Raw genomic sequence first — 23,437 nt, 5'->3', positions numbered from 1 at the left:
AATGTTTAAAAATTTTAAGTATATTTTTTATTCAAAAAACAATATCAATAATATTAATTGTTATATATATGTTTTATATTTAATTTCATATAACTAGATTAACGACTCTGTCGATAATGTAAATAGAAATATAATTTTATTCCTTTGTAGAAGTTCATACCTCTCATTTATATATAGTTTGAGACAATTTGTACTGAACTCAAGATTCCGATTCTTTCTTGAAAAGCACATTGGATAAATAAATTTAAAAAGAAAGTTAAGTAGGGAATTTTTTAAAAATGGTAGGTATTTTTTATATAAACTATTACTAAGCATAAATTTTTGAGATGCCAGTTTCAATTTTTGTATGAAACAAAATATTTTAATATTTCTTCATTTTTCTATGCTAGCCGTGCATTATCTTTTATATTATTCTTTTAAATCGATTTATCCATTTCCATTTTTTATTAGTTAAATTTAGTTATATATTTCTTTTTCCATAATTAAAACTATGATCACATAATTATACTTACATACAAGTTTAATGAGATTTTATTTAAGATTAAGTTCTTCTAACCTTATAAGGAAATTAATTTTACCTCACGCCCACTAATGGTAGCCGGTACTAATAGTCATTTTTGAAGTATAAAGACAATATCTATAAACTTTTACAGTTTCTGAAATAAAAATTCATACTTTGCGTTTTTCTTTGTTAAATATTTTATAGATAATAAATGAATAACTTTAAACTGTTAATTCAATTGTTTTACATAGCGTCATACAATCAAGCGTAACATTGATAAAAAATATTTAATAGATTATTAGAAAAACATAATACTAAAATTTGGAGGGATAAAAATTAGAAAAGATGGGAAGATATATGAGAGTAATATTAATTTTTGTTAATTACAAAAAAAGGATAATTTATTTTAATACTATGTTTAATATTATCAATTTTAATTTTCAGCAACCTCAAATAATTTTGTTGAAAGAAGGCACAGATGCATCTCAAGGAAAACAACAAGTAATATCAAATATAAATGCGTGTCAAATAGTCGTAGATGCTGTGAGGACCACATTAGGTCCTCGTGGTATGGATAAACTTATTGTCGATCAAAACTCTAAAAGTACTATTTCTAATGATGGTGCTACTATATTAAAATTATTAGAAATTGTACATCCTGCTGCTAAGACATTGGTAGACATTGCTAAGTCTCAAGATGCTGAGGTAAATTTAATTATATTATTACAAAAATTATTGTAATATTTTATCTCTATTAAAGTATAGAACAAAAGTGTACAAATGTAATGCAATTGTTCTTTACTTAGAGAAAATTAAACATAGGATATCTAGACTAGTAATTTCTTATAGTAATGAGATTACTTCACCAATATCCAACATATAAGTAAAAATAATTTTAAACAGCTAAAATGTATTTAATTATAATATTTTATTTTCTATAGGTTGGCGATGGTACGACCAGTGTTGTTTTATTAGCAGGAGAATTTCTAAAACAAATGAAACCATTTATTGAAGAGGGTGTACATCCACGTATCGTAATTAAAGCTTTACGTCGTGCACTAAATATTGCAATTGAAAAAATCAATGAATTAAGTATTAAAATGAATAAGGATGATCTTAAAAATCAAGAAAACCTTTTGAGGTCATGCGCTGCCACTTCCATGAGTTCAAAGTTAATTCATCAGCAGAAAAAGTACTTCAGCGAACTAGTCGTCAAAGCTGTTTTGATGTTAGATGATTTATTGCCTTTAAATATGATCGGTTTTAAGAAGGTATTGTAATTTTGTTTATTAATAATACATGTAAGTATAAGATATAATAAACTCTCGGTCTAAACTTATTATTATTTATTTAAAATATAGGTATCCGGCGGAGCTTTAGAGGATTCAGAATTAATTGAAGGTGTTGCATTCAAGAAAACTTTTTCATATGCTGGATTTGAAATGCAACCTAAGAACTATAGCAATTGCAAAATTGCTTTATTAAACATCGAATTGGAACTCAAAGCGGAGAGAGATAATGCCGAAGTTCGTGTAGATAATGTTGCAGAATATCAAAAGATTGTTGACGCGGAATGGAAAATTTTATATGATAAACTTGAAAAGATTTGGCAAATTGGGGCAAATGTAGTATTATCTAAATTGCCAATTGGAGATGTAGCGACACAATACTTTGCCGATAGAGATATGTTTTGCGCTGGTAGAGTTCCTGATGAAGATTTGAAGAGAATTATGAAAGCTTGTGGTGGAAACATTTTGACTACTGTGCATGACATCAAAGATTCAGATCTTGGAGATTGTGATCTTTTTGAAGAAAAGCAAATTGGTGGCGAAAGGTAATAAATAATCTTTTTCGTTTATTTGAATACAATTTCTAAGATCGTTTATATATTCTTATAAATTTGTTCTATTTTTAGATTCAATGTGCTCCGTAAATGTCGTCATGCTAAAACTTGTACATTTGTTTTGCGTGGTGGAGCTGAACAGTTTTTGGAAGAAACCGAAAGATCCCTTCACGATGCTATTATGGTTGTTAGACGTATGGTTAAAAATGATGCCATTGTTGCTGGTGGTGGAAGTATCGAAATGGAATTATCGAAAACTTTGCGCGATTATTCCCGTACAATTGCAGGAAAAGAACAGTTGTTAATTGGTGCACTGGCAAGAGCTCTTGAAATTATACCCAGGTTAGATTCTATATAAATTAATTTTTATTTGTTATAAATATCAGAAAATATAATCACTTTCGTTTTTATAATCTAGACAATTGTGTGACAATGCTGGTTTTGATGCAACAAATATTTTAAATAAATTGCGGCAAAAGCATCATAAAGGTCTTTATTGGTATGGCGTTGATATTAATTCTGAGGACATAGCTGACAATATGGAAGGATGTGTTTGGGAACCTGCTGTAGTAAAAATCAATGCTTTAACTGCTGCAACTGAAGCTGCCTGTTTGATTCTTTCTGTAGATGAAACAATAAAAAATCCAAGGAGTTCTAACGATTCCGAAGGTCGTGGAATGGGAAGACCAATGTAATATTTCATTATTACATTGAAAAAGGAAACTAAGAAAAGATTAATCTTAAAAAGAATTTTAATCTTCCGGTACTACAGTAGTCTGTTGTACTTATTAATATTGGAAGTCAAATTAATACAGATTATTAATTTTAGAGATTAAGATTTGATTTGTATAATCTTTTCTAGTTTTATCGTATAATAAATAAATACGAGCGATATTATTTAAATAAACAATCCTATTGTTCGAATTTAAAATTCATTTGAAATTTTTCTTAACATTATCTTTCAATTTATATTAATCATTTAATATATAGAACAAAAGAAATCGATGATTCTAATCAAATGGATAACTAATTATAATAAAGTATAGCTTACTTTATAGTTCAATACCTTAACTTAAACACTGCATTCAAATATAGTAATCATATGCCTTAAATTTACATAATTTTCATATGTATATCATTATGAAGTTCGTCTTTTGTAATATTTAATACATATTAATTAATAAATACTTAAATAAAACCAAAAAAGATTTTTTTATCAAATTATTATCACAACATTAGGATTTTAACAAATATAATTAAAATCTATTATATGTCGATTGATTTAATTTTGTAAATGTTTTAAATTTACCGCTTAAATTTCAACCAATTGGTATAAATCGTTACTGCGCACGTACCTGCATTTCCTTGTCTGACATTATAAGTGGAATAGTGTGAGTGACAACTACTGACAGATATCAGCTGTTCCAGTAAATAAGGAACTGCATTTAGGAATGGATGTGGATGAAAATATTATAGATAATGGAAGAAATAGTGTCGAAAGTCTCGACGAAGAAACTAGTACAAATGAAGATTCAAGTCAAATATCAGAAAGAAATGATAATTGGTATTACATGCCAGATTCCATACTTCTCACTATTTTTCAATACTTAACACCAAGAGAATTGGTAACAGCAGGAGAAGTATGTAGAACATGGAACAAAGTATACAGAGATGAATTTCTTTGGAGAGACTTATTTTATCAGACCTTTAAAATAGATTCTGATATCGGTATAATGCCAGGTAAGTTACGTTTAATATTTGTTCGATAATTATAATACTTAAGTAATTTTTATTTATATATTATCATACATGATAAAATAAATCCGATGATTACGATACACTTTGCCTAACAAAGTCCATTTATAACAAATATACATGTTTTAGGAAAGACTTCCTGGTTTGAAGAATTTAAGCGCTTAACATATCATACTCCTTTAATAGAAACCGAAGTACTCAATCAACATTCGCATCAAGTACTGCATGTTAGTTTTTCGCACAATGGCAAAATGTTTGCAACGTGTTCAAAAGATGGATTTATTCTTGTATGTTCATTTGAATTTTTTTTATAATATTATTTACAATCATTATAAATATTATAAACTGTTACTGTGTGTTTTCTTCTTACGTATAAGTTAAAATGATTAATAGGTATGGAAAAGTAAACATCCAGTTAATATTATATATCTTAATGATATGAAAAAATTTAGCTGGAAATATACTCAATTTTCGCAGTTTAATTCTAATGATACTTTACTCCTTGTCTCTGGTGTACATTTTGGTACACCACATAGTACATCAGGAGAAATAGCTGTCTTTAAAGTAGCACGTAAGTTCAAATAACAATGCTATTTAAAAAAGTTCAAAAAATCTGTATGATTCTATCGTTAAAAATTTAGTGTACTTTGTATCTATTATTTTCTTATTATTTCTTTCATTACAGCTGGCTTTCAACTTCAATGCAGAGTAGCGAATAAGCCATATGACATATTTGGTACTTGGTATAGTGAACATTACCTTTTAAGTGGAAATTTACATTGGCTTGCACACCTGGTTAGTACAAGCGTACTCTGGCTAAATAAGGCTAATCAAGAATCAGCAAGTGAATATGTGCCCATCATGACACAGCTGTTTAGGTATGCATGCATACTATAATATATTTTATTTATTAGCATCAATCATTGTTAATTTAAAAATGACAAAAATGTTGAAAATAAATAACTCGTAGGTTTTATAATGGAAATGCTTCTTCAATAAGAGCAATTATGGTTGCTAATTGTTATGCTCCTGAAAACCCAGAAGATCAACCTTTATCGTCAAATAACAAAGAAGATAATGCTCAAAATCATGTAGCAACATCTTCAACTAATGATTCGCCACAGGAAGAACCAGTTGTACTTCATCATGCCTCATCTAGATTACAGTAATGCTATTTATATTTCATATAATTAATATATTTTTAATTACATAAAAATTGATGTATGAAAATTAATTATATATTAAAAAATAATATAAAATTATCTAAATAGGTACAGTATGATAGAAGGATGCTTTATGAATTGGATAAAGCTTGGCGATGGATTTGAATATGCCAGTCCTATACAATACAATAAAGAATATAGACAAGTTCAAAAAGAAAAAACAGTACACGAAACTGATAGTGAAAGTGATAGTGAAAATGAAAATGAAAATGAAAATGAAAATGAAAATGAAAATGAAAATGAAAATGAAAATGAAAATGAAAATGAAAATGAAAATGAAAATGAAAATGAAACTAAAAATAAAAATGAAAAAGAAAAGGAAAATGAAAGAGAAAATGAAGGAGGAAATGAAAGTGAAAATGAAAATGAAAGTCAACATACATCAACTGAAGAGAGTGATTCAGGTAAATAATCAATTTAAAGTACAAAAAATATACATACATACATATATTAAATGTTTGTGAATAATTATTTTCTTATTGAATCTATAATTTTTATCAACAGAATCATCTATGGCAGAAGAAAGTGATTCTGATGAATTGTCTAATAATCCAGAAAAATTTTTAATATTTACAACTGGATCAAAAACATACACGCCTCATCAAGTTGGTTTTAAGAGGATCAAATTAGTTAGTTTTCCAAAAAGATTAGATCCAGGACCATCACTTCGTGAGAGAATAGCGCAACGAGAAAGGGAACGAAAAAGACAAAACTCTGGACAAAACTTGATTACTAACTGGTTGGATTATGAAGCGGTGGCTGACAGATTTGACAAAGTTGATCATTTGATTGATTTACATGGTCATATAATAGGAATGGGTCTTTCTCCGGATCATAGGTATCGTTGATTTCACTATTTATGTATGCTAACAGAAATACTAACTCGATAAAATCTCATGCATAACGTAAGTAGAAAAAATATAAAAAGAACACAATAATAATTTTACAGATATTTATATGTCAATACAAGGCCTTGGCCAAGAGGATATGTTATTACTAATCCGCTACAACCTCCACCTATAGCTCAAGAAATAGATATTCACGTAATTGATCTAGTAACATTGAAACAAGTTGGAACAATGTTAAGGGCACATAAGGCATATACTCCAAATAATGAATGTTTCTTTATATTTTTGGATGTATGCAACGAATATGTGGCAAGGTGAATACAAATGTTACTTGTTCTTGAATCCAGTTTTTTAAAAATCAATACTTTAATTTAAATTTAATTATCAATGTAATATATTTTTGTTTATAGTGGTGCTGAAGATAAACATGGTTATCTTTGGGATAGACATTATGGAGTTTGTTTAACTAAATTTCCTCATTCTGACGTTGTCAATTCTGTAGCTTTCAATCCAAAAGATCCCGAAATGTTAGTTACAACTAGCGATGATTATACAGTCAAGATATGGCGCAGTCGAGCCATGGTCAAATCCTTAGGTTTAAATGAGCATTCTCTCAATCGAGGAATGGAAGTAAGAAAGAAGAGCAGTTATCATAAACCCGGTTGTAATGTTGACTGACTAAAGACTATTAAATTTCCTATTTAAAAACTTATGATTAAAGAATCATCTCTCAGCCTGTTATACTGGGTTATAACACTTGTCTGTGGAATTAATTTTAATATAAACATGACAAAGCACATTTATGCATAATGTGAATGCAAATGAGAGATTATATATATATATATATATATATATATATATATATATATATATATATATATATATGTAATCATATATATATATATATAAATATACATATATGCGTATGCGTGTGTATAATTTTGAGTATGATACAACTGTATAATTATATAAAATTAACACTTTTACTAAATGTTTAATATTCCTGTTAATATCTTCTTTTAAATTACTTTATATTTTTACTGACAATCTATTTGTTGTTATATAATGACTAAATGAACCAACATGATTAAATGTTATTTTATTTACTCAATTAGGATATAAATAAATGTATTGGCACATGCTTGTCTTCTTAAAGTATATTCAAATTTCTATATAAAGAATGACATATATAAATAACTATGGTGAGCTATTGTGAAAGTTTCTTGAAATACATCGTCGAATTTATCAGTGAATATACTTTTTCTCTATCAGATAAACATTTTTATCATTACTTGAACAATATTTATAAACTTTTTAATAATCAATTCAAATATTAAGCTACTATGTTGTATTGTACGATATATACTCACACATATAAATATATTTTAATTCTTTAAGGTTAAAATAACAAATTTATGTTACATTTCTTTCGACAGTTTATTAAAAAATTCGTGAATTATTAAAATTATTAGTAAACTTTGACCATTTTTTTACGTGACATGTTTGATTTTTTCTGTTTAGTATGCTCATTTCTATGTATGTACATATAATCATTATATCTTAAATAATTAGATATACATTATAATACTAATTAAGATATAAAGGATAATTAGTTAATTATCATTCTTTATTAAAGACAATAAATATAATTGCTAAATCTATTCTATTCAATGATAAAAAGCATATTTATGTATAAAATACTTTTTCAAAATGATGTAGAAAGATATATTTCGGAATACAGTGCTTAAAATAAAATATAATGTAACAAGTAATAAGAATATAGTCTTAAGCATGTCACGTACCTGTCATCAAAATATAATTAAGTGCAAAGTAACGTATCGTGAATAATTAACATCAAAAATAATATAAATAATATTACTATTCTAATCATCCCACAATATTTATATTATTGGGCCATGTAATAAGAAAGATAAGTTTAGAAAATCAAATTTCATTATATTGATTCGAAATTTATGAACATTTTTTCAATAAAATCTAATTTTAAATAAAATGTTTCTAAATTTTTAATGAACTACCCATACAAGAATTTAAATTTTCCATAACTAAATAAAAATAAAATTCTTTGAGAGATTTTTAAATCAGTAATATTAATTTCAATTATAATAAAAAAACCATGACGGACCTCTATTATTTATAGTAATTAAATGAAAATAATTAGAGATACGTATATCTTAATTAAATTGTTATAAAATTGTTTAAAAAATATGTATTTAAAAAAATTAAATTCATTAAATAGTTTATTGTTTTAAGAATTTTGAAATTCTATAGAATATTAAAAAATTGAACAGTTTAAGATGTAATATATTAATATTATATCGTCCTTCCTTTTAAAAAAGCAAATATAAAATTATACACTCACGTTTCATAAAACATCAACATAATGCTGCAATCTGTATTTGCAGCTTTCTTTACAACATCTGTGCATAATACTGTATATTTCGCATTATAATAAGACTTTAATTTATGATATTTATAATAGTTGGTGATTGCAGTGCCTGTAATATTAAGCTCATTAAATTATATATATTATTTTCAAATATATATATTTGAATATATATACAAACAATAAGATGCACAATTTAAATGTCACAATGCAATAAGAACTAAGAGAGTTAATTAACCAACCTGGGATGCTTATACTTTCCTCAGATAAAACCTATGTAACACTGATGTGGAAGACATCATGGACACCCTATTCTCACAGTGGGAAATTGTTATTACGAGAAAATTATAATATATATATATTTATTAATTTTGCTTCTATTCATTCTAAAAAAAATAGAAAAATATTTTTCCTTGAATATTTGTTTCTATAAAATGATTTAATTTAATAATTTACTATAGTATAGTCACATACATTCGGACGGTTCTGCGTTATTTGGTAGAGGCTTTTCATGATTATCCTTATGACCATGGCAATGTTCGCATTCGTCATCACTGTCATCAGAACTACTTTCGCCAAAACTTTTAGGTTTTTTATAAATACAACAACCTAAACATAATGTCAAAAACTGAATATACATTTAATTTTGAATAATTTTCTGAATAATAATTCATTGGAATAAACTTACACTTCGATTTCTTTTTATTCATATGCTCGTTATCCACAGTTTCCTGAGTCCATTGTACTTTTTTATTTGATCGTGGTTTTCTGAGCCGCAAATGTACAGTTGGAACATCCTAAACAATACAAATTGATTGCATTAATAAGATATGATTATAAGGATATTATCCAAAATTGTAAGAAATGATAAATAAACTTGATGTAAATAAGTTTTATTATACAATACACAATATATTGTTTAATTATAAAATTATTACGTAAATAAAAATATCATATATTATTGTATATATTGTACATATATATTGTAAAATAATGGATATATAATCATTAAAATATAAATAACAATAGTACTTTAATTTAGTCATTGTATAATTTTTTGTGATGTTAAATTTTTTATTTCATCATCAGAATATTTTAATATGTCTTTTAAGATTTCACTTGTATGTTGCCCTAATATTGGAGGTGGAAGTCTGACACTATTATTAGCATAACTATATGTTACTGGTGGTCCAACAACTCGTATTTTTCCTATAATAGAATGTTCCATTTCTTTAACCAATCCTATGTGTTTTACATGATTGTCTTCAAAAACCTAAAAAATAATGTAATACACATAGAAACCTATTATAGAATATTTTTGGATAGTTTCTTCCAATATTTCTTGACAAATGTAACTCCTGGAATTTCCGAACAAAAATTTACCTGTCCTATAGTATTAACGGGTCCATATGGAAATGTGGATCCCTCAAATATCATCATCCATTCTTTATTTGTTCTCTTTTTAAATTCATTTCTAAGTATATTCAATAATTCTTTTCTGTTGTGCACTCTACTTATATTATTCTTAAATTTATTGCTATCTAATTCTAACTGCATCTTTTGAATTAGTTCAGTGAATTGAGCATCACTTCCTGTGCCAACTGTTAAATATCCATCTTTAGTTGGAAAAGCTTCATAAGGCACAATACTTTCATGCTCGGAACCCCATCTCGTTGCTTCTTGGCCAGCATTCAAGTAATTTGAGCCGATATTTATTAAACTAGCAATTTGAGTAGATAAAAGATTACACTGAATCCATTGCCCTTCTTTAGTTTTAAATCTTTGAAGTAATGCTGCCATGATAGCACCATGTGCGTAAAGACCTGTGGCCATATCGGTCATAGCTACACCAACTTTACACGGAGGCCCATCTTTAGCACCTGTGATATGTAAAAGGCCACCAATAGAACTAGCAATGACATCGTAACCTGGTCGAGAAGCATAAGGACCTTCTGAGCCATAACCAGTCAAGGAACAATAAATAAGATGAGGTGCTACCTTTTTAATATCTGTATATCCTAAACTCATTTTTGCTAACTTTCCTGGAATATAATTTTCTACGAATACATCAGACTTCTTAGCCAATTCGTAGATAATATCTCTTCCTTTCTTCAAATCGATGCATATACTTTTCTTATTTCTATTAACGCTAGTAAAATAAGTAGATTCTTGGGTTCCTTTAAAAAACGGTGGTCCCCATTTACGTGCTTCATCGCCATTACCAGGCTTCTCAATTTTAATAACTTCTGCTCCAAGATCTCCAAGGATCATAGTACAGTATGGACCAGCTACTATACGTGTGAGATCCAATATTCGAATCCCAGATAGTGGAGAACTATCATTCTCTGGGATAGTAGAAAAATTCTTACATTTTTTTATGTTGTATAAAAATGGTAAAAATCTTGTTTTTACAGTGGAGTGTAATACAGTAGAACCAAACAGAATACACATGTTTTGTTTTACTCACAAATATAACTCGGAATGGAGAAAAACAATAATATAGGTCAAATTCACTATTGTAAATATAAATAACGACATTCGCATATAAAAATTCGAAAATTCGTTGACAAGTAAAAGTCTTGATCAATAACGATTACAATCGATTTTTTAATAGTATAAAAACGTTAGATTTGTTATTTCTTACAGAATAACAAGTAACCGGCATTATCAGTTAAATGACGTATAAACTAACAATACCTGTGATCCAGAATCGGTGTTATCCCCCTCCAAGACAGTTTCCGTTTGAGATGCCGATTGTTCGGGTAAAGTTGTTCTTTCCATGTCACCTGATTACTCTTCAAAATGTAGAATGTGATGAAAACGATATAAACGCACTAAGAAGTTATTTACTATCGTGTGTTTATCTCTAATAAAGCATACATAAGAATGACGCTATGTTTAAATAATTATATGTAATGTAACTACACTCGAATTATACGTAACTTTTAACTTTATATTCGTCAGTATTTTAATTTGTAACTATGAATAAAAATAATGTAGTAAGAAATAGGAGAAATCAATTGTAATATAAAACATTGGATATATTACTTCGACTAACATATATTTTTATTCGCAATGTTTCTTTTTGAAGCAACAATCATCTGATAACACTCCAGATGGCGCATCTTGTCAGTGATTATACTATGGACGCCGCGCCATGTAAATATACGCATAAAACACACACTAAGCCTTTGCAAAATATTGTTACTGGAATCAAGCTTCATATCCGTATATAGATAGATAGCAATTAGTTGCACACAATCTCATTGTGAACGTCACTTACGCTATACGTTTGGTTTTCGGTTCTTATATATAATTCATTGATATTATGTATTATGTTAACCTCGTTGAGAAATCTCAAAAAATGACGCACTTAATTGTAAAAGTTTCCTCAGGTAATAAAAATAATGGAATTCTTTTCATATATTTTTTCTTTCTAAAATAGTTCTTCACTGAAGTGTACATTATAACCTATTACTTATATCTGTATGGCTTCTTAAAAATAATAGAAAAATCTGCTACTTGATTTTATTTACAGATTTATATTGGAATCAGTACAGACTAGCTAGGGTTTCTTGTTATTAATGTGATAAAGCTTATTTATCTCTCCCATTGGTATGGAGGTAAGTTTCTAGAAATTTAATCGCGGATACATTTGATATATTTCCTTAAGATTACTTATAAAGAATTAATAAATATTAAATATTATTTCTTATGATAATCACAAAATCGTTGGTTAATTTTGATTATGAGTTACAGTCAGGTGCTAAAGTTCCTTTGCCATTAGAACCTATTAAATCAAATCAGGTAGAAGATAGAAGACTATGGGTGGGCAACTTAGATCTTAGGATTAATGAGTAAGTATTTGCATGATTATATTAGATTTCTTCAAATGAGTCATTCGTTTTCTCAATTTGTATGTGATATATTAATAGATCAACAAAAAATATCATATTAAGCAATGACCCATTTGTTGTTTATTAAACTATTTGAAAAACTAACTGTTTATTTGTCAACTGGTACCAACTCCTGAAACTCGTCCAAAAACATGGAACAATTGAAAAGTTCGACCTGCTATTTCACCGGTCAGGTCCACAAGCTGGTCAACCAAGAGGTTATGCATTTGTTACTTACAAAAAGATAGAAGATGCAGAAGCAGCTAAAGACGCTTTGCATAATTTAAAAGTAGGTGCTAAAAATATAGTAGTAAGGTGGGCTCATAGTGTCACAGAGGTAAGTGAAGAAACTGTACAAATATAATTGTATATAATTTAATAGAAATGATATATTCTATATTAATTTATTTGTAGCCTGACATAGAAAAACCAAAGCCAAAAATAGATATACCTGCTTTAGCAGGCGCAAAGAAAGAAGATAAAAAAATAAGGTAGGTTCTTAATTTCAATATATATTTCTAATATGGATACTAATTGTAATCTAATCTCCATAGTCGTGAGACAGCTATACAAGCAATAGAAGCAAAGCTAAAATTAATGAAAGAATCGGAAGAAGAATTTGAATTAAACAAACCTTTGGATGGATCTCCTATCATACATTTATATCAGAGAACAGAAAACCAAAAACCGTCCACATCTACGCGCCATCATAATCGCGGAAACCATCATCACAATAATAAGCCATATAATCGTTATAAGCCGAGAAGATAACTCAAACTGTCTATATACATTTTTCATAAATGACACATTTTGAATGATCATATGGAGAAAAATACAGTATGGAATTCTTTTCATTTTATTATCGTCATCTATATTTATATCATTTCTATTTATAAAAGCATAGAAAAAGCATAAAATTACTGATTTTTCTCTTGTGTGTGCATGTGTGTGTGCGTGTAAATGATTCCTATACGGTGCAGGCAAATGTAAAGCACCACAAATGTAACTATTTTAATTCATTGATAATGCTATGCTTAATATGTATGTACATGACGTACTTGTATTTTCATAATATATTGTATCAAATCTTTTTATAATAAACAAAAACATATAATAAATTTTACAACAGGATTTTTAAATTATATGAAAGTATATCTATTATTTACTTAGACATACCATTAATTTTATATTTAAAAAAATCTATATTACAAATCTTTTTTCATACGTGTTTTTCCACGCATATGATAAGGAAGAGGTACTACACCAGGACAAGGTACTTGCCCAGGAATTTCACATATACAACCAACTTTACAACCAACACCGAAATTAGCAGGATTATCCTTCTTTTCTTTGAGTATAGTCTCTTTCTCTAAAAGTTTCTCCGATTTACCAACAACTTTAATAAGATGTTGAATAATATCTTCTTTTGATTGACTATCTATATCTATTAACATTGTTTTTCCATTTTCTGTCAAAGAACAATAATATTTATTATATATTTTTTACAACATATATAATCTAATACTAATACTAATACTGTAATACAATATTACAGTGTAGTTCAAATAATTTTGAAAATTACATACCATAATAACATTTAATAAAAGGAGACGGTGTCATGTTTTTAAATGTAACAATCTGTACATCCGGATTTTTGTATTGTATTTGTGGTAAGTACCAAAATATGAAATCCCTAAAACATAAAATCATTGCAAAAATATAACATCTCTAAAAATGGTACTTTGATAATATCCAAATATATAACCAAAATTTTACCTGGCCCCTAGATGATGCTTTCCATTAGTATTATAATTAATTGCGAATATTTGTATTTTATCCTTAAAAACTAATTTTCCTGCTTGTAGATACTTGAGTGTTCTACGTATAGGTGCTGCACCTATCATAAACGGCATTTTGATAGATTTTAATTAACTTTTCACGCGTAAAGGTTATTCACCATGTTTCGTTTAAAGTGCGTGTGCAACTTCAGCGATAGTTGCAGGACATATATGAACTACAAGAGCAATGGCGGAATTTTAATATGAGAATTGACGACTAATCTAAACGAATTTATAATTAATTATAAATATTAATTGTAGAATTTATCTACAATTATTTATGTTTTTTTTCACTTACTATTACAATCAATATTGCAAATATTGTAAAACTACAGTGAAAAAATTTTTAAAAAGTTTCTTTTTAATTGGAGGTTATCAGCAGTGGAGGGGTAAATTGCATACACGTGTTTGCTTACCTTTCTCCTCACAATACTTTCAATCAGTAACATTCACATGTGTCGGCTACACGGTTTATAACATTTGCGTTTCAAATATCATCAATTATCATTAATTAATAATTTTGATTTAAATACAAAAAGTTACAGTACGTGTTATAAAATAATCTTGTTTGAGAAATATTTTTTTTCTCGTAGATGATAATATATTTTTTTAATTTGTGCTAAAACAGCTGATGTAATCCATTTCCATATGGTGTTAAATTTATAAATAAATACTAATTATAGATTAGTGTTACTCTACAAGGGCCAAAAAAGGGACAAAGATAAAAATGAGTCAGTCAATGACAGCTAAGGAAATTCGTCAATCGTACATTGACTTTTTTAAAAGTAAAGGGCACGAATATGTTCATTCAAGTTCAACAATACCTCACGATGATCCAACTTTACTTTTCACCAATGCTGGAATGAATCAAGTATAATATTCTGTTTCTCTAATATATAATCTAAATAAAAATAAATTGTTTGGGTACATTATGTATAATTATCATATATGATTTATTGTAGTTCAAACCAATATTTCTTGGTACGGTGGATCCTAATAGTGATATGGCAAAATGGGTGAGAGTTGTTAATTCTCAAAAGTGTATAAGAGCCGGAGGTAAACATAATGATTTAGACGACGTTGGAAAAGATGTATATCATCATACTTTCTTTGAAATGATGGGTAACTGGTCGTTTGGTGATTATTTTAAGGTATGTCTTCGTATGCTAATTATGCTCATAAGACTTATTTTTAATAAAATAACAAAATGTTTCAGAAAGAAATTTGTTCATGGGCTTGGGAGTATTTAACAGTTAATTTAAAATTATCATCTGATAGATTATACATTACATATTTTGGAGGAGACGAAAAATCTGGATTAGATCCTGATAACGAATGCAAAGACATATGGCTTTCTCTTGGGTAATTAAAGATATAATAAGTAATATTTACTTTATGGTTAAAACATCCAGATATATTTATTCAAATGCACGTACTATAATCCATTTCACTTTTTGTATAGGGTACCAGCTTCACATGTTTTACCAGGAAACATGAAGGATAATTTTTGGGAAATGGGAGAAACTGGTCCTTGTGGACCATGCAGTGAAATACATTATGATAGAATTGGTAATAGGGAAGCTGCTCATTTAGTAAATATGGATGATCCAGATGTTTTAGAAGTTTGGAATCTTGTATTTATTCAATATAATCGGTAATATGAATATAACAGATACTTGCATATTCATAATACTTTCTATGATATTGAACAATACAAATTGAATTTACAGAGAATCAGATGGTATTTTAAAACCACTACCGAAAAAACATATTGATTGTGGTTTAGGATTAGAACGTTTAGTATCAGTTATTCAAAATAAAAGAGCTAATTATGACACTGACTTATTTATGCCTCTTTTTGAAGCTATTCAAAAAGGTACCGGAGTATCGCCTTATCAAGGAAGAGTAGGAAATGCTGATAAAGATGGAATTGATATGGCATATAGAGTTTTGGCAGATCATGCAAGAACAATAACTATTGCTCTTGCGGATGGAGGAATGCCTGATAATACTGGAAGAGGTTAAATTACATATTGGTATAAATATTTCATTTACATTAAATTATGTTATTTTAATAATTAATTCTTTTTGCTTTAGGTTATGTTTTAAGAAGAATTTTGCGACGTGCCGTACGTTATGCCACTGAGAAATTAAATGCAAAACCTGGTTTCTTTGCATCTTTGGTAAACGTTGTTGTAGAGTTACTTGGTAAGTATCAATTTTATAAGATTTATTATTTTTCTGTTTATCTTATTCTATTTTAATTTATTTATATATTTTATCTATATTTCTATTTATCTTATTCTATTATTTATTTTTCTAGGTGATGTATTCCCAGAAGTAAAAAAAGATCCTCAAAGTATAATTGATATAATAAATGAAGAAGAAACTCAATTTTTAAAAACATTATCACGTGGAAGAAATTTATTAAATCGAACTATATCAAAACTCGAATCTTCTAAGATTGTTCCAGGAAATGTTGCATGGCGTCTGTATGATACATATGGTTTCCCAGTTGATTTAACACAACTTATGACTGAAGAGAAAGGTTTAAAAGTTGATATGGTTGCTTATGAGGAAGCAAAGAAACAAGCGCAGGTATTAAAATGATTGTAATATTTGTGTTATTTATATTTTTAATGATAAGAATTATTATTTTTATTATATCATTTATTTTAGCTTATCTCTCAAAGTAAAGTTGGAGGAGTAGATGATCAAATTAATTTGGACGTTCATGCAATCACAGAATTGCAAAATACAGGAATACCAATGACCAATGACTTACCAAAATATAATTACAATGTAAAAGGCAAAGATCCGTATGATGAATATTCGTTTCAATCATGCACTAGTACTGTCATTGCTTTAAGACACGCGAAAACTTTCGTTGAAGAAGTATATTCTGGACAAGAAGTTGGAATATTGTTAGATAAGACAAATTTTTATGCAGAACAGGGTGGACAAATATATGACGAAGGATTTTTAGTTAAAGTTGATGATGAAGTAAATATATATTATTTTAAAACACTAAATATTTAATAACATTCTATACAATAAAATATGTTGTACAAATATTCTAATTTTTATTTAACATTTTAGGAAACTGAAATACGAATTACGAATGTGCAAGTTAGAGGTGGTTATGTATTACATATTGGTACAGTTGGAGAAGGAGTACTGAAGAAGGGTGATAAGGTTCATCTAAACGTTGACACTACTCGTAGACGTCTAATAATGAGTAATCATACAGCAACACATGTTCTTAACCATGCACTTCGGCAAGTTTTGGGTTTAGAAGCCGATCAAAAAGGATCTTTAGTTGCACCTGACAAATTACGTTTCGACTTCACTAATAAAGGTTTATTAAAAGTACTATTTTTTTTATCAAACTATATATTTAAAATTTCTATTAATTATATTTTTATGTTACAGGAGCTATGACTACGGATCAAGTGAAAAAAACAGAGAAAATTACGAATGATATAATAAAACAGAAAAAAAATATCTTTGCTAAAGAAAGTAATCTGGCATTAGCTAAAACTATCAAAGGATTACGTGCTATGTTCGAAGAAACTTATCCTGATCCTGTTAGAATAGTTAGTGTTGGTATACCAATAGAAGATTTGGAAAAAGATCCTTTAAATGATGCTGCGTTAAAGACCAGTGTAGAATTTTGTGGTGGAACGTAAGAATATATCTTTTTATTAACCAATATGTTTAATAAAAATATATATTTTTTAGTTATTTTTATATTCCAGACATTTACATAATACAGAACACATTGGTGATTTTGTTATAAGCAGCGAAGAAGCTATTGCTAAAGGTATAAGACGTATAGTTGCTCTAACTGGGCCTGAAGCAAAAAAAGCACTTAAAAAAGCAGCTCTATTAGAAGATAAATTAAATCAGTTGAAAAATACTATTGACACTGATAAAAGTAGTATACATTCTAAAGAGTATGTTAAACAAATAGTAGAACTAAATGAAGACGTATCTCATGCTACAATTCCTAGTTGGAAGAAGGTATATTTAATTGTATGACTTTATAATTGATTTTTATAAATTTTCAATTATTTATGTTTTTTATTTTCAATATAGGATAAAATGCGTGGAATGTTGAAAGAATTAAAAAAATCACTCGATGATAAAGAAAGATTAGCTAAGGCTGCTGTTGCTAATGCAGTAGTTGAGTCCGTTCAAGAGATGATTCAATCAAATATTGGCTGTGCTGTATTTGTAGAAGTATTGAAAGCATTTAGTAATACAAAAGCTTTAGATTCTGCATTGAAAAAAATTAAAAGTTTATCTCCAAACACTAGTGCATTATTAATAAGTGTTGATGAAGATGCCAAGAAAATATTTGTCCTTAGTACTGTACCTAAAGTAAGTAAAGAAAAGGAAAAAAAGCAAATAGTGTAATCTAAGAGTATATGTCAAACTGATTATTATAATTATTTTAGTCCGCTATAAGCAAAGGTTTGAAGGCTAATGAATGGGTTCAAGAGATCGCTCCTCTTTTGGGAGGTAAAGGCGGTGGAAAAGCTGAATCTGCTCAAGCTTCAGGCCCAAATATTTCTTCCCTTTATAAAATAATACAAAAAGCTAAAGAATTTGCTAATTCAAAACTTGGAATTGTAAATGAGAAATTAACTATTCAAGGTAAAATTAATTATCAATTTCTTTCTTAAAGAATTAATTAATGGAAAAAGAGAAGAAATTATTTTGTTATTTTTTAGATCCTACTTTTAATTCAACCACTAATGTAAAAAATACGAATTCAGTGGATGCAACAAAATCTCAAAAATTAACAATTTTCGGAAATAAAAATAGCATTAAAAGCTACAAAGTTCAAATAGTAGCACAATACTGCAATCAAAATCTTCAAATAAAATATGTGGAAGACGATAAGAATTCTAAAACAGATATGATTTTAGAAATTGGTGATATTCAAATTAGTGATAGTAGTGCCATCGCTTATTATTTATCAGATCCTAAATTAAAATTAGAAGATGATTTATTTGCTTTTTGCGAAATACTACAGTGGATTAGTTACACGAATAATCACCTTTTACCAGCAGTTACAGGTTGGATTTTATCGTCTTGTCAAATAACAATACCCAAAAATATTAAATTTGATTGGAAAACTTCGAAAGAAGACGCATCGAATTCATTGAAAAAGTTAAATAATACATTGCTTAAAAAAACGTATTTCGTTAATGAAAGAATTTCTCTCGCGGATGTTACAATATTCAGTGTATTATTACCACTTTACGAACACATTTTAACTCCGGAATTAAGAAAACAATATACGAATTTAAACAGATGGTTTTCTACAATACTCAATCAACCAGAAGTGAAAGCTGTTGTAAAAGATTTTCATTTTTGTACAAAAACACAGTAGGCTGAAAAATAAAATAAAAAAGTACTGGAACTAAATCTCATTTTTACAAAATATTTCTACAACTATGTATTTTTAAATATATACATTTAAATTATATAAAACTTTCCTTCGTATTCATAGATTTGTCGTTTTCTTCTTTTATTCTGTCATACAATACCCTAATCTCTTTTAACAAAGTTGATATATTAATACCTACTTTTGCAGATATAGGTATAATAGGCATATCGATCTTTTCTTTTAACAATTTTAGATTTTCCTGTAAACATATCTTTGAGAAATATGATCTTTTCAATTTAAAGAATTTAATGATCATTATATCATATTCTTACCTCTGCTTCAGGCAAATCTATTTTATTGGCAACAACAATAAGAGACCTATTATTTAAATTTTTGTTGAATTGATTAATTTCATATTTTAATATTTCTAATGCCTCCCAAGGTTTATCAAGAGAGAGATCTATAACGAATAATAAAATAGCACAACGTTCTGCGTGTTTAAGAAATGTTATGCCAAGACCTTTATTTTTATGAGAATCAGGTATAAGTCCAGGTAAATCTGCCACTAAAATAATTAAAGTAGGATTAATTAATATTTTATTATTAATAAAAATATATATGATTGATGTTACCTGAAATTTGTTCATAATCATCATACGGTATCATACCCACATGAGGTTTCAAAGTTGTAAACGGATAAGATGCTACTTTTGGTCTAGCTCTGGATATGGCTCTTAAAAGTGTACTTTTACCAGCATTGGGAAAACCAATCTATTAAATAACATTTATATGAACAAAAAATTTTTTTCTTTATATTGAAAGATTTAGCAATGTTATATTCAAAACTTCGTATTAATTAAAATTACATAAAACACTTACAAGTCCAATATGAGCCATACTTCTTACTTCCAATATATATTGCAAATCTTCACCATTTGCTCCATATTCACAAATTTTTGGAGATTGTTGAGTGTCAGAAGTAAAAAAGGGATTCCCATGACCACCTGCCCCTCCTCGTGCAGCAATAAACATTGAATTCTCTTGATCCAAATCAGCTAATATTGTTCCTTCTATATTACGTATTATAGTTCCTACAGGAACTGGTATAATATTATGCTCTGCACATTTACCATGACAATTTTTAGAAGCACCATTTTCTCCGTCTTCTGCTTTAAAAATACTTGCTATATGTTTAAGATCTTTAATATTTTTTGAAACCTATTTAAATAAGTAAAAAGTATATTTTATGTTAAATCAATTTATTCTTCTTTTTCCTTTTTTTAAAGTCATTTTACCTGAAAAATTACATGTCCACCATGTCCACCATCTCCTCCATCAGGTCCTGCACGATCATTTTTAAATAATTGAAGAAATGATACGACTCCATCGCCACCTTTCCCACCAATAACTCTTACCTATGTAAATAATATGTTGTGATAAGATAAATGGTAAAACAGTAAATAATAATAAACATTAATATTTCCATTTAACTTGCCTGTTTTATATCCACAAAATATTGTGACGTATTGCTCAATGATTTGGGTTTTTGACTACGTAAAGGATTTGCAAGATGTTTATTATCACAATGAAAATTTGTGCTTGTACAAAATGATTTATAAACTTTCTTATTTATTATTCTGTGTATTTTTATATTTGCAACCAGAATATTTGGTATTTGATCAAACCACCAAGGAATTGCATGTATAGAAATATTTTTCAGATGACGAAAAGAATGCATCTAAATATAAATAAATTATCACAGCATTAATAGAATATATTTTTGTATTTATATAAGATTTGTACCTTTAAATGCACTGTATTTATTTTATCTTTCTATTACAACATCAAGATTTTCTTCTAAGATATTGGGAATAAAATTTTGATGTATTTGAATAACTCTTTGTCGATATAGAGGTACTACATAAGACTTGTAAGTTATTCTATAAGTTCTTGTGATTTTATCTTTGGATGGAGATATATATGAGCCAACAAAATTAATTTCATCCACGATACAACCTGCGTGATTATATAAAGTAGTATAAAATTTGAGAGGATCAAAATCTTCAGTAACGCTGATAGTTATATCAAATGTAAATGCTGGTGGATATATGCACCAAATCTTTAAATCCGATGATTCGTTTAGTGTATGATATACATCTCTTTTAAAAAAATGATCTATATCGCATAAAACAATATCAAGTTTTTTTATTGGAGACATATTTTGATAATTAGGTGGCTCTGATCGTTTAAAAAAATGAATTAATGCATGCGTGGTATGAAATTGTTTTTCCAAACTGCGATAGCCGGTAACTACATAGCTAGGAAAATATGACCATAAAAATGGTTCTATCTTAGTTAATATAAAATTCCCATGCGCTGCCATTTCTGTAACTTTCCATGAATCATTCCAATTTCTTTTAGGTTTATCCATAGGAGTTCCACCTTGACCATTACAAAGAGTTATTAATACTTCTACATTAGAATTATTTAACTTTTCAATTTCAATGAAAAATTGTCTTAACAATTCTCGATTTTTTTCTATTCTCATTTTACCACCTACATGAGGAAAATTAAATATAACTTTATCAAAGGATTTAATTTTCAAAATAGGATTTTCCATTAATTTGGTGGCATCTATCCCCAGCAATACACAAATGCCTGAAAAGAAAAACATAGAGCTTTATCATTCTTTTTTTAAATAATTTAAATCTTATAAATTATTATACATTATATATTGTTTATTCACTAACCATGCCTTTTAAGGTATTCTATGTTTTTCTTTCCAGTTTCGTGAGATATAACAGATTCGAAGCACGTAGCTATTAAATTTATTTTGAGGTTAAGTTGACACAACGCTACGGAAAAAGAAAAATTTCCTTCTCCTAGGAGTAATACCGACTCATTCTCATTAAAAATTGACGGTTTCATTTTATTGAAGGTTTAATATTAATTAGAATATAATAAATAAATTTTCTCTTCTTCAATATGTCTATTAAATGCACATGAATAAATTATGATTATAATGTCAACTGCACTTAAAAATTTAACAACAATAATAACACTGATACTAATCTTCTATCTAAAATAAAAGAAATTATAAATAAAAATTAATATTTTTGCTAAACTATCGAAGAATAAGGTTATGTTTATGAAGTATCATGTAACCTTACTTTAAATATAAACAAAACACTACGTAAGAAATCTAGACACTTAATTATATAATAATACGAAATTAATTTAAAATGTTAATAAATTTTGTTAGTTTTGCTTTTGATTATTAAACAAATTGAAATAGTTTCAGACATAGTTTCAATTTATTTACGAAAGAAACTTACTATGGATAAAACTTACGAAGAATTTAATTACTATCGATCGATATTATACGCAATATTAAATATCTTCGATTTAAATCGATATATCAATTAATCGCAAAATTGAAATTTCAAATACAAAATAAAATATGATTTGTTTTAAAAAATTTTATTATTATTAAATAATATAGCGTATATCTCATAAAAGATAATGAGATTATTTAAAAGATAATAAAACCAAATGTTTAAATAATTTATATATAAGAGAGCAAATGAAGTATATCAAACAAAATACGTCATAAAACAAAAAATTCATATCTACTTTTTCGAATTTCATACAAAAAATTTTACCATATTAAATTTACACAAAACATAAACATTGTATACATTTTTTTCTTATAATTACAATTATCTAGTCT

General features: G+C 27.6%; 8 protein-coding genes across 13 annotated transcripts; 4 read left to right on the top strand and 4 right to left on the bottom strand.

The window, feature by feature from the left end:
• Positions 1-121: 121 nt before the first annotated feature.
• On the top strand, positions 122-3,255 carry CCT7 (chaperonin containing TCP1 subunit 7). Its single transcript, XM_015321898.2, has 6 exons — positions 122-281; positions 947-1,207; positions 1,444-1,773; positions 1,864-2,336; positions 2,418-2,687; positions 2,764-3,255. The coding sequence occupies exons 1-6, from the start codon at positions 279-281 to the stop codon at positions 3,038-3,040; spliced, it is 1,614 nt and encodes a 537-aa protein (XP_015177384.1). The 5' UTR covers positions 122-278; the 3' UTR covers positions 3,041-3,255.
• A 385-nt stretch (positions 3,256-3,640) lies between these two features.
• Positions 3,641-7,972, top strand: Fbw5 (F-box and WD repeat domain containing 5). Its single transcript, XM_015321885.2, has 9 exons — positions 3,641-4,085; positions 4,230-4,387; positions 4,494-4,671; positions 4,786-4,978; positions 5,071-5,265; positions 5,372-5,727; positions 5,828-6,161; positions 6,273-6,485; positions 6,582-7,972. Exons 1-9 carry the CDS (start codon positions 3,797-3,799, stop codon positions 6,847-6,849), a joined length of 2,184 nt encoding a protein of 727 aa, XP_015177371.2. The 5' UTR covers positions 3,641-3,796; the 3' UTR covers positions 6,850-7,972.
• Positions 7,254-11,638, bottom strand: LOC107066854 (uncharacterized). The gene is given in 6 exon segments (XM_015321864.2): positions 7,254-8,687; positions 8,818-8,845; positions 8,847-8,884; positions 9,050-9,184; positions 9,264-9,372; positions 11,273-11,638. Coding segments are annotated over 6 exon segments (534 nt in total). The 5' UTR covers positions 11,357-11,638; the 3' UTR covers positions 7,254-8,547.
• Positions 9,454-11,266, bottom strand: LOC107066839 (succinyl-CoA:glutarate CoA-transferase). The gene is made up of 2 exons (XM_015321827.2): positions 9,959-11,266; positions 9,454-9,848 (listed from the first exon to the last, which is right to left on the bottom strand). Exons 1-2 carry the CDS (start codon positions 11,024-11,026, stop codon positions 9,618-9,620), a joined length of 1,299 nt encoding a protein of 432 aa, XP_015177313.1. The 5' UTR covers positions 11,027-11,266; the 3' UTR covers positions 9,454-9,617.
• A 121-nt stretch (positions 11,639-11,759) lies between the features above and the next one.
• On the top strand, positions 11,760-13,589 carry LOC107066847 (putative RNA-binding protein 18). Of its 2 annotated transcripts, none has more exons than XM_089173691.1 (6): positions 11,760-11,970; positions 12,114-12,198; positions 12,335-12,435; positions 12,598-12,808; positions 12,886-12,962; positions 13,026-13,589. In XM_089173691.1, the coding sequence occupies exons 2-6, from the start codon at positions 12,193-12,195 to the stop codon at positions 13,240-13,242; spliced, it is 612 nt and encodes a 203-aa protein (XP_089029817.1). In that variant the 5' UTR covers positions 11,760-11,970; positions 12,114-12,192; the 3' UTR covers positions 13,243-13,589. The 2 variants fall into 2 exon arrangements, with proteins under 2 accessions (XP_089029817.1, XP_089029816.1); XM_089173690.1 differs by having other exon boundaries at positions 12,329-12,435.
• mRpS25 (mitochondrial ribosomal protein S25) lies at positions 13,305-14,471 on the bottom strand. The gene is made up of 3 exons (XM_015323341.2): positions 14,248-14,471; positions 14,058-14,164; positions 13,305-13,939 (listed from the first exon to the last, which is right to left on the bottom strand). Exons 1-3 carry the CDS (start codon positions 14,382-14,384, stop codon positions 13,677-13,679), a joined length of 507 nt encoding a protein of 168 aa, XP_015178827.1. The 5' UTR covers positions 14,385-14,471; the 3' UTR covers positions 13,305-13,676.
• Positions 14,472-14,491: 20 nt separating this feature from the next.
• Positions 14,492-19,829, top strand: AlaRS (alanine--tRNA ligase, cytoplasmic). The gene is made up of 15 exons (XM_015323301.2): positions 14,492-14,853; positions 14,993-15,180; positions 15,272-15,460; positions 15,526-15,671; positions 15,772-15,963; positions 16,040-16,329; positions 16,407-16,517; positions 16,633-16,907; positions 16,989-17,312; positions 17,409-17,667; positions 17,742-17,994; positions 18,068-18,332; positions 18,408-18,692; positions 18,770-18,968; positions 19,046-19,829. The coding sequence occupies exons 2-15, from the start codon at positions 15,037-15,039 to the stop codon at positions 19,708-19,710; spliced, it is 3,597 nt and encodes a 1,198-aa protein (XP_015178787.2). The 5' UTR covers positions 14,492-14,853; positions 14,993-15,036; the 3' UTR covers positions 19,711-19,829.
• On the bottom strand, positions 19,748-23,141 carry LOC107067644 (mitochondrial ribosome-associated GTPase 2). 5 transcript variants are annotated; one of them, XM_089173687.1, is made up of 8 exons: positions 23,043-23,141; positions 21,511-21,723; positions 21,203-21,445; positions 21,003-21,122; positions 20,587-20,925; positions 20,340-20,478; positions 20,040-20,272; positions 19,748-19,966 (listed from the first exon to the last, which is right to left on the bottom strand). In XM_089173687.1, the coding sequence occupies exons 3-8, from the start codon at positions 21,443-21,445 to the stop codon at positions 19,802-19,804; spliced, it is 1,239 nt and encodes a 412-aa protein (XP_089029813.1). In that variant the 5' UTR covers positions 21,511-21,723; positions 23,043-23,141; the 3' UTR covers positions 19,748-19,801. The 5 variants fall into 5 exon arrangements, with proteins under 5 accessions (XP_089029813.1, XP_089029812.1, XP_015178804.1 ...); XM_089173686.1 differs by lacking the exon at positions 23,043-23,141 and adding an exon at positions 22,878-23,024; XM_015323318.2 differs by lacking the exon at positions 23,043-23,141 and adding an exon at positions 22,463-22,603.
• Between the last annotated feature and the right edge of the window lie 296 nt (positions 23,142-23,437).

This window comes from Polistes dominula, unplaced genomic scaffold (assembly GCF_049000335.1).
Source record: "Polistes dominula isolate Pdom_NZ unplaced genomic scaffold, Pdom_raw_medaka contig_33, whole genome shotgun sequence".
Classification (NCBI taxonomy): Eukaryota; Metazoa; Arthropoda; class Insecta; order Hymenoptera; family Vespidae; genus Polistes; species Polistes dominula.
The sequence above is the reverse complement of the archived record's forward strand: the minus strand, read 5'-3'. Positions and strand labels throughout refer to the sequence as shown.

Bases quoted from the DNA above. Each gene is read 5' to 3' on its own strand.
- CCT7 (XM_015321898.2), top strand. The intron at 1,208-1,443 runs GTAAATTTAATT...TATTTTCTATAG, and splicing joins CTAAGTCTCAAGATGCTGAG to GTTGGCGATGGTACGACCAG. The intron at 2,337-2,417 runs GTAATAAATAAT...TTCTATTTTTAG, and splicing joins AAGCAAATTGGTGGCGAAAG to ATTCAATGTGCTCCGTAAAT.
- Fbw5 (XM_015321885.2), top strand. From the start codon at position 3,797: ATGGATGTGGATGAAAATATTATAGATAATGGAAGAAATAGTGTCGAA. The intron at 4,979-5,070 runs GTATGCATGCAT...AATAACTCGTAG, and splicing joins ATCATGACACAGCTGTTTAG to GTTTTATAATGGAAATGCTT. The intron at 5,728-5,827 runs GTAAATAATCAA...TTTTATCAACAG, and splicing joins AACTGAAGAGAGTGATTCAG to AATCATCTATGGCAGAAGAA.
- LOC107066839 (XM_015321827.2), bottom strand. From the start codon at position 11,026: ATGTGTATTCTGTTTGGTTCTACTGTATTACACTCCACTGTAAAAACA. The intron at 9,849-9,958 runs GTAAATTTTTGT...ATTATTTTTTAG, and splicing joins CCGTTAATACTATAGGACAG to GTTTTTGAAGACAATCATGT.
- LOC107066847 (XM_089173690.1), top strand. The intron at 12,436-12,597 runs AGTATTTGCATG...TGTCAACTGGTA, and splicing joins GATCTTAGGATTAATGAGTA to CCAACTCCTGAAACTCGTCC. The intron at 12,963-13,025 runs GTAGGTTCTTAA...TAATCTCCATAG, and splicing joins AAAGAAGATAAAAAAATAAG to TCGTGAGACAGCTATACAAG.
- mRpS25 (XM_015323341.2), bottom strand. From the start codon at position 14,384: ATGCCGTTTATGATAGGTGCAGCACCTATACGTAGAACACTCAAGTAT. The intron at 14,165-14,247 runs GTAAAATTTTGG...TTTATGTTTTAG, and splicing joins AAGCATCATCTAGGGGCCAG to GGATTTCATATTTTGGTACT. The intron at 13,940-14,057 runs GTATGTAATTTT...GTTCTTTGACAG, and splicing joins TTTTATTAAATGTTATTATG to AAAATGGAAAAACAATGTTA.
- AlaRS (XM_015323301.2), top strand. From the start codon at position 15,037: ATGAGTCAGTCAATGACAGCTAAGGAAATTCGTCAATCGTACATTGAC. The intron at 15,964-16,039 runs GTAATATGAATA...TTGAATTTACAG, and splicing joins GTATTTATTCAATATAATCG to AGAATCAGATGGTATTTTAA. The intron at 18,693-18,769 runs GTAAGTAAAGAA...TAATTATTTTAG, and splicing joins TCCTTAGTACTGTACCTAAA to TCCGCTATAAGCAAAGGTTT.
- LOC107067644 (XM_089173687.1), bottom strand. From the start codon at position 21,445: ATGCATTCTTTTCGTCATCTGAAAAATATTTCTATACATGCAATTCCT. The intron at 21,123-21,202 runs GCAAGTTAAATG...TTATTTACATAG, and splicing joins ATTTTGTGGATATAAAACAG to GTAAGAGTTATTGGTGGGAA. The intron at 20,273-20,339 runs GTAACATCAATC...TAATTATTTTAG, and splicing joins TGATTATGAACAAATTTCAG to TGGCAGATTTACCTGGACTT.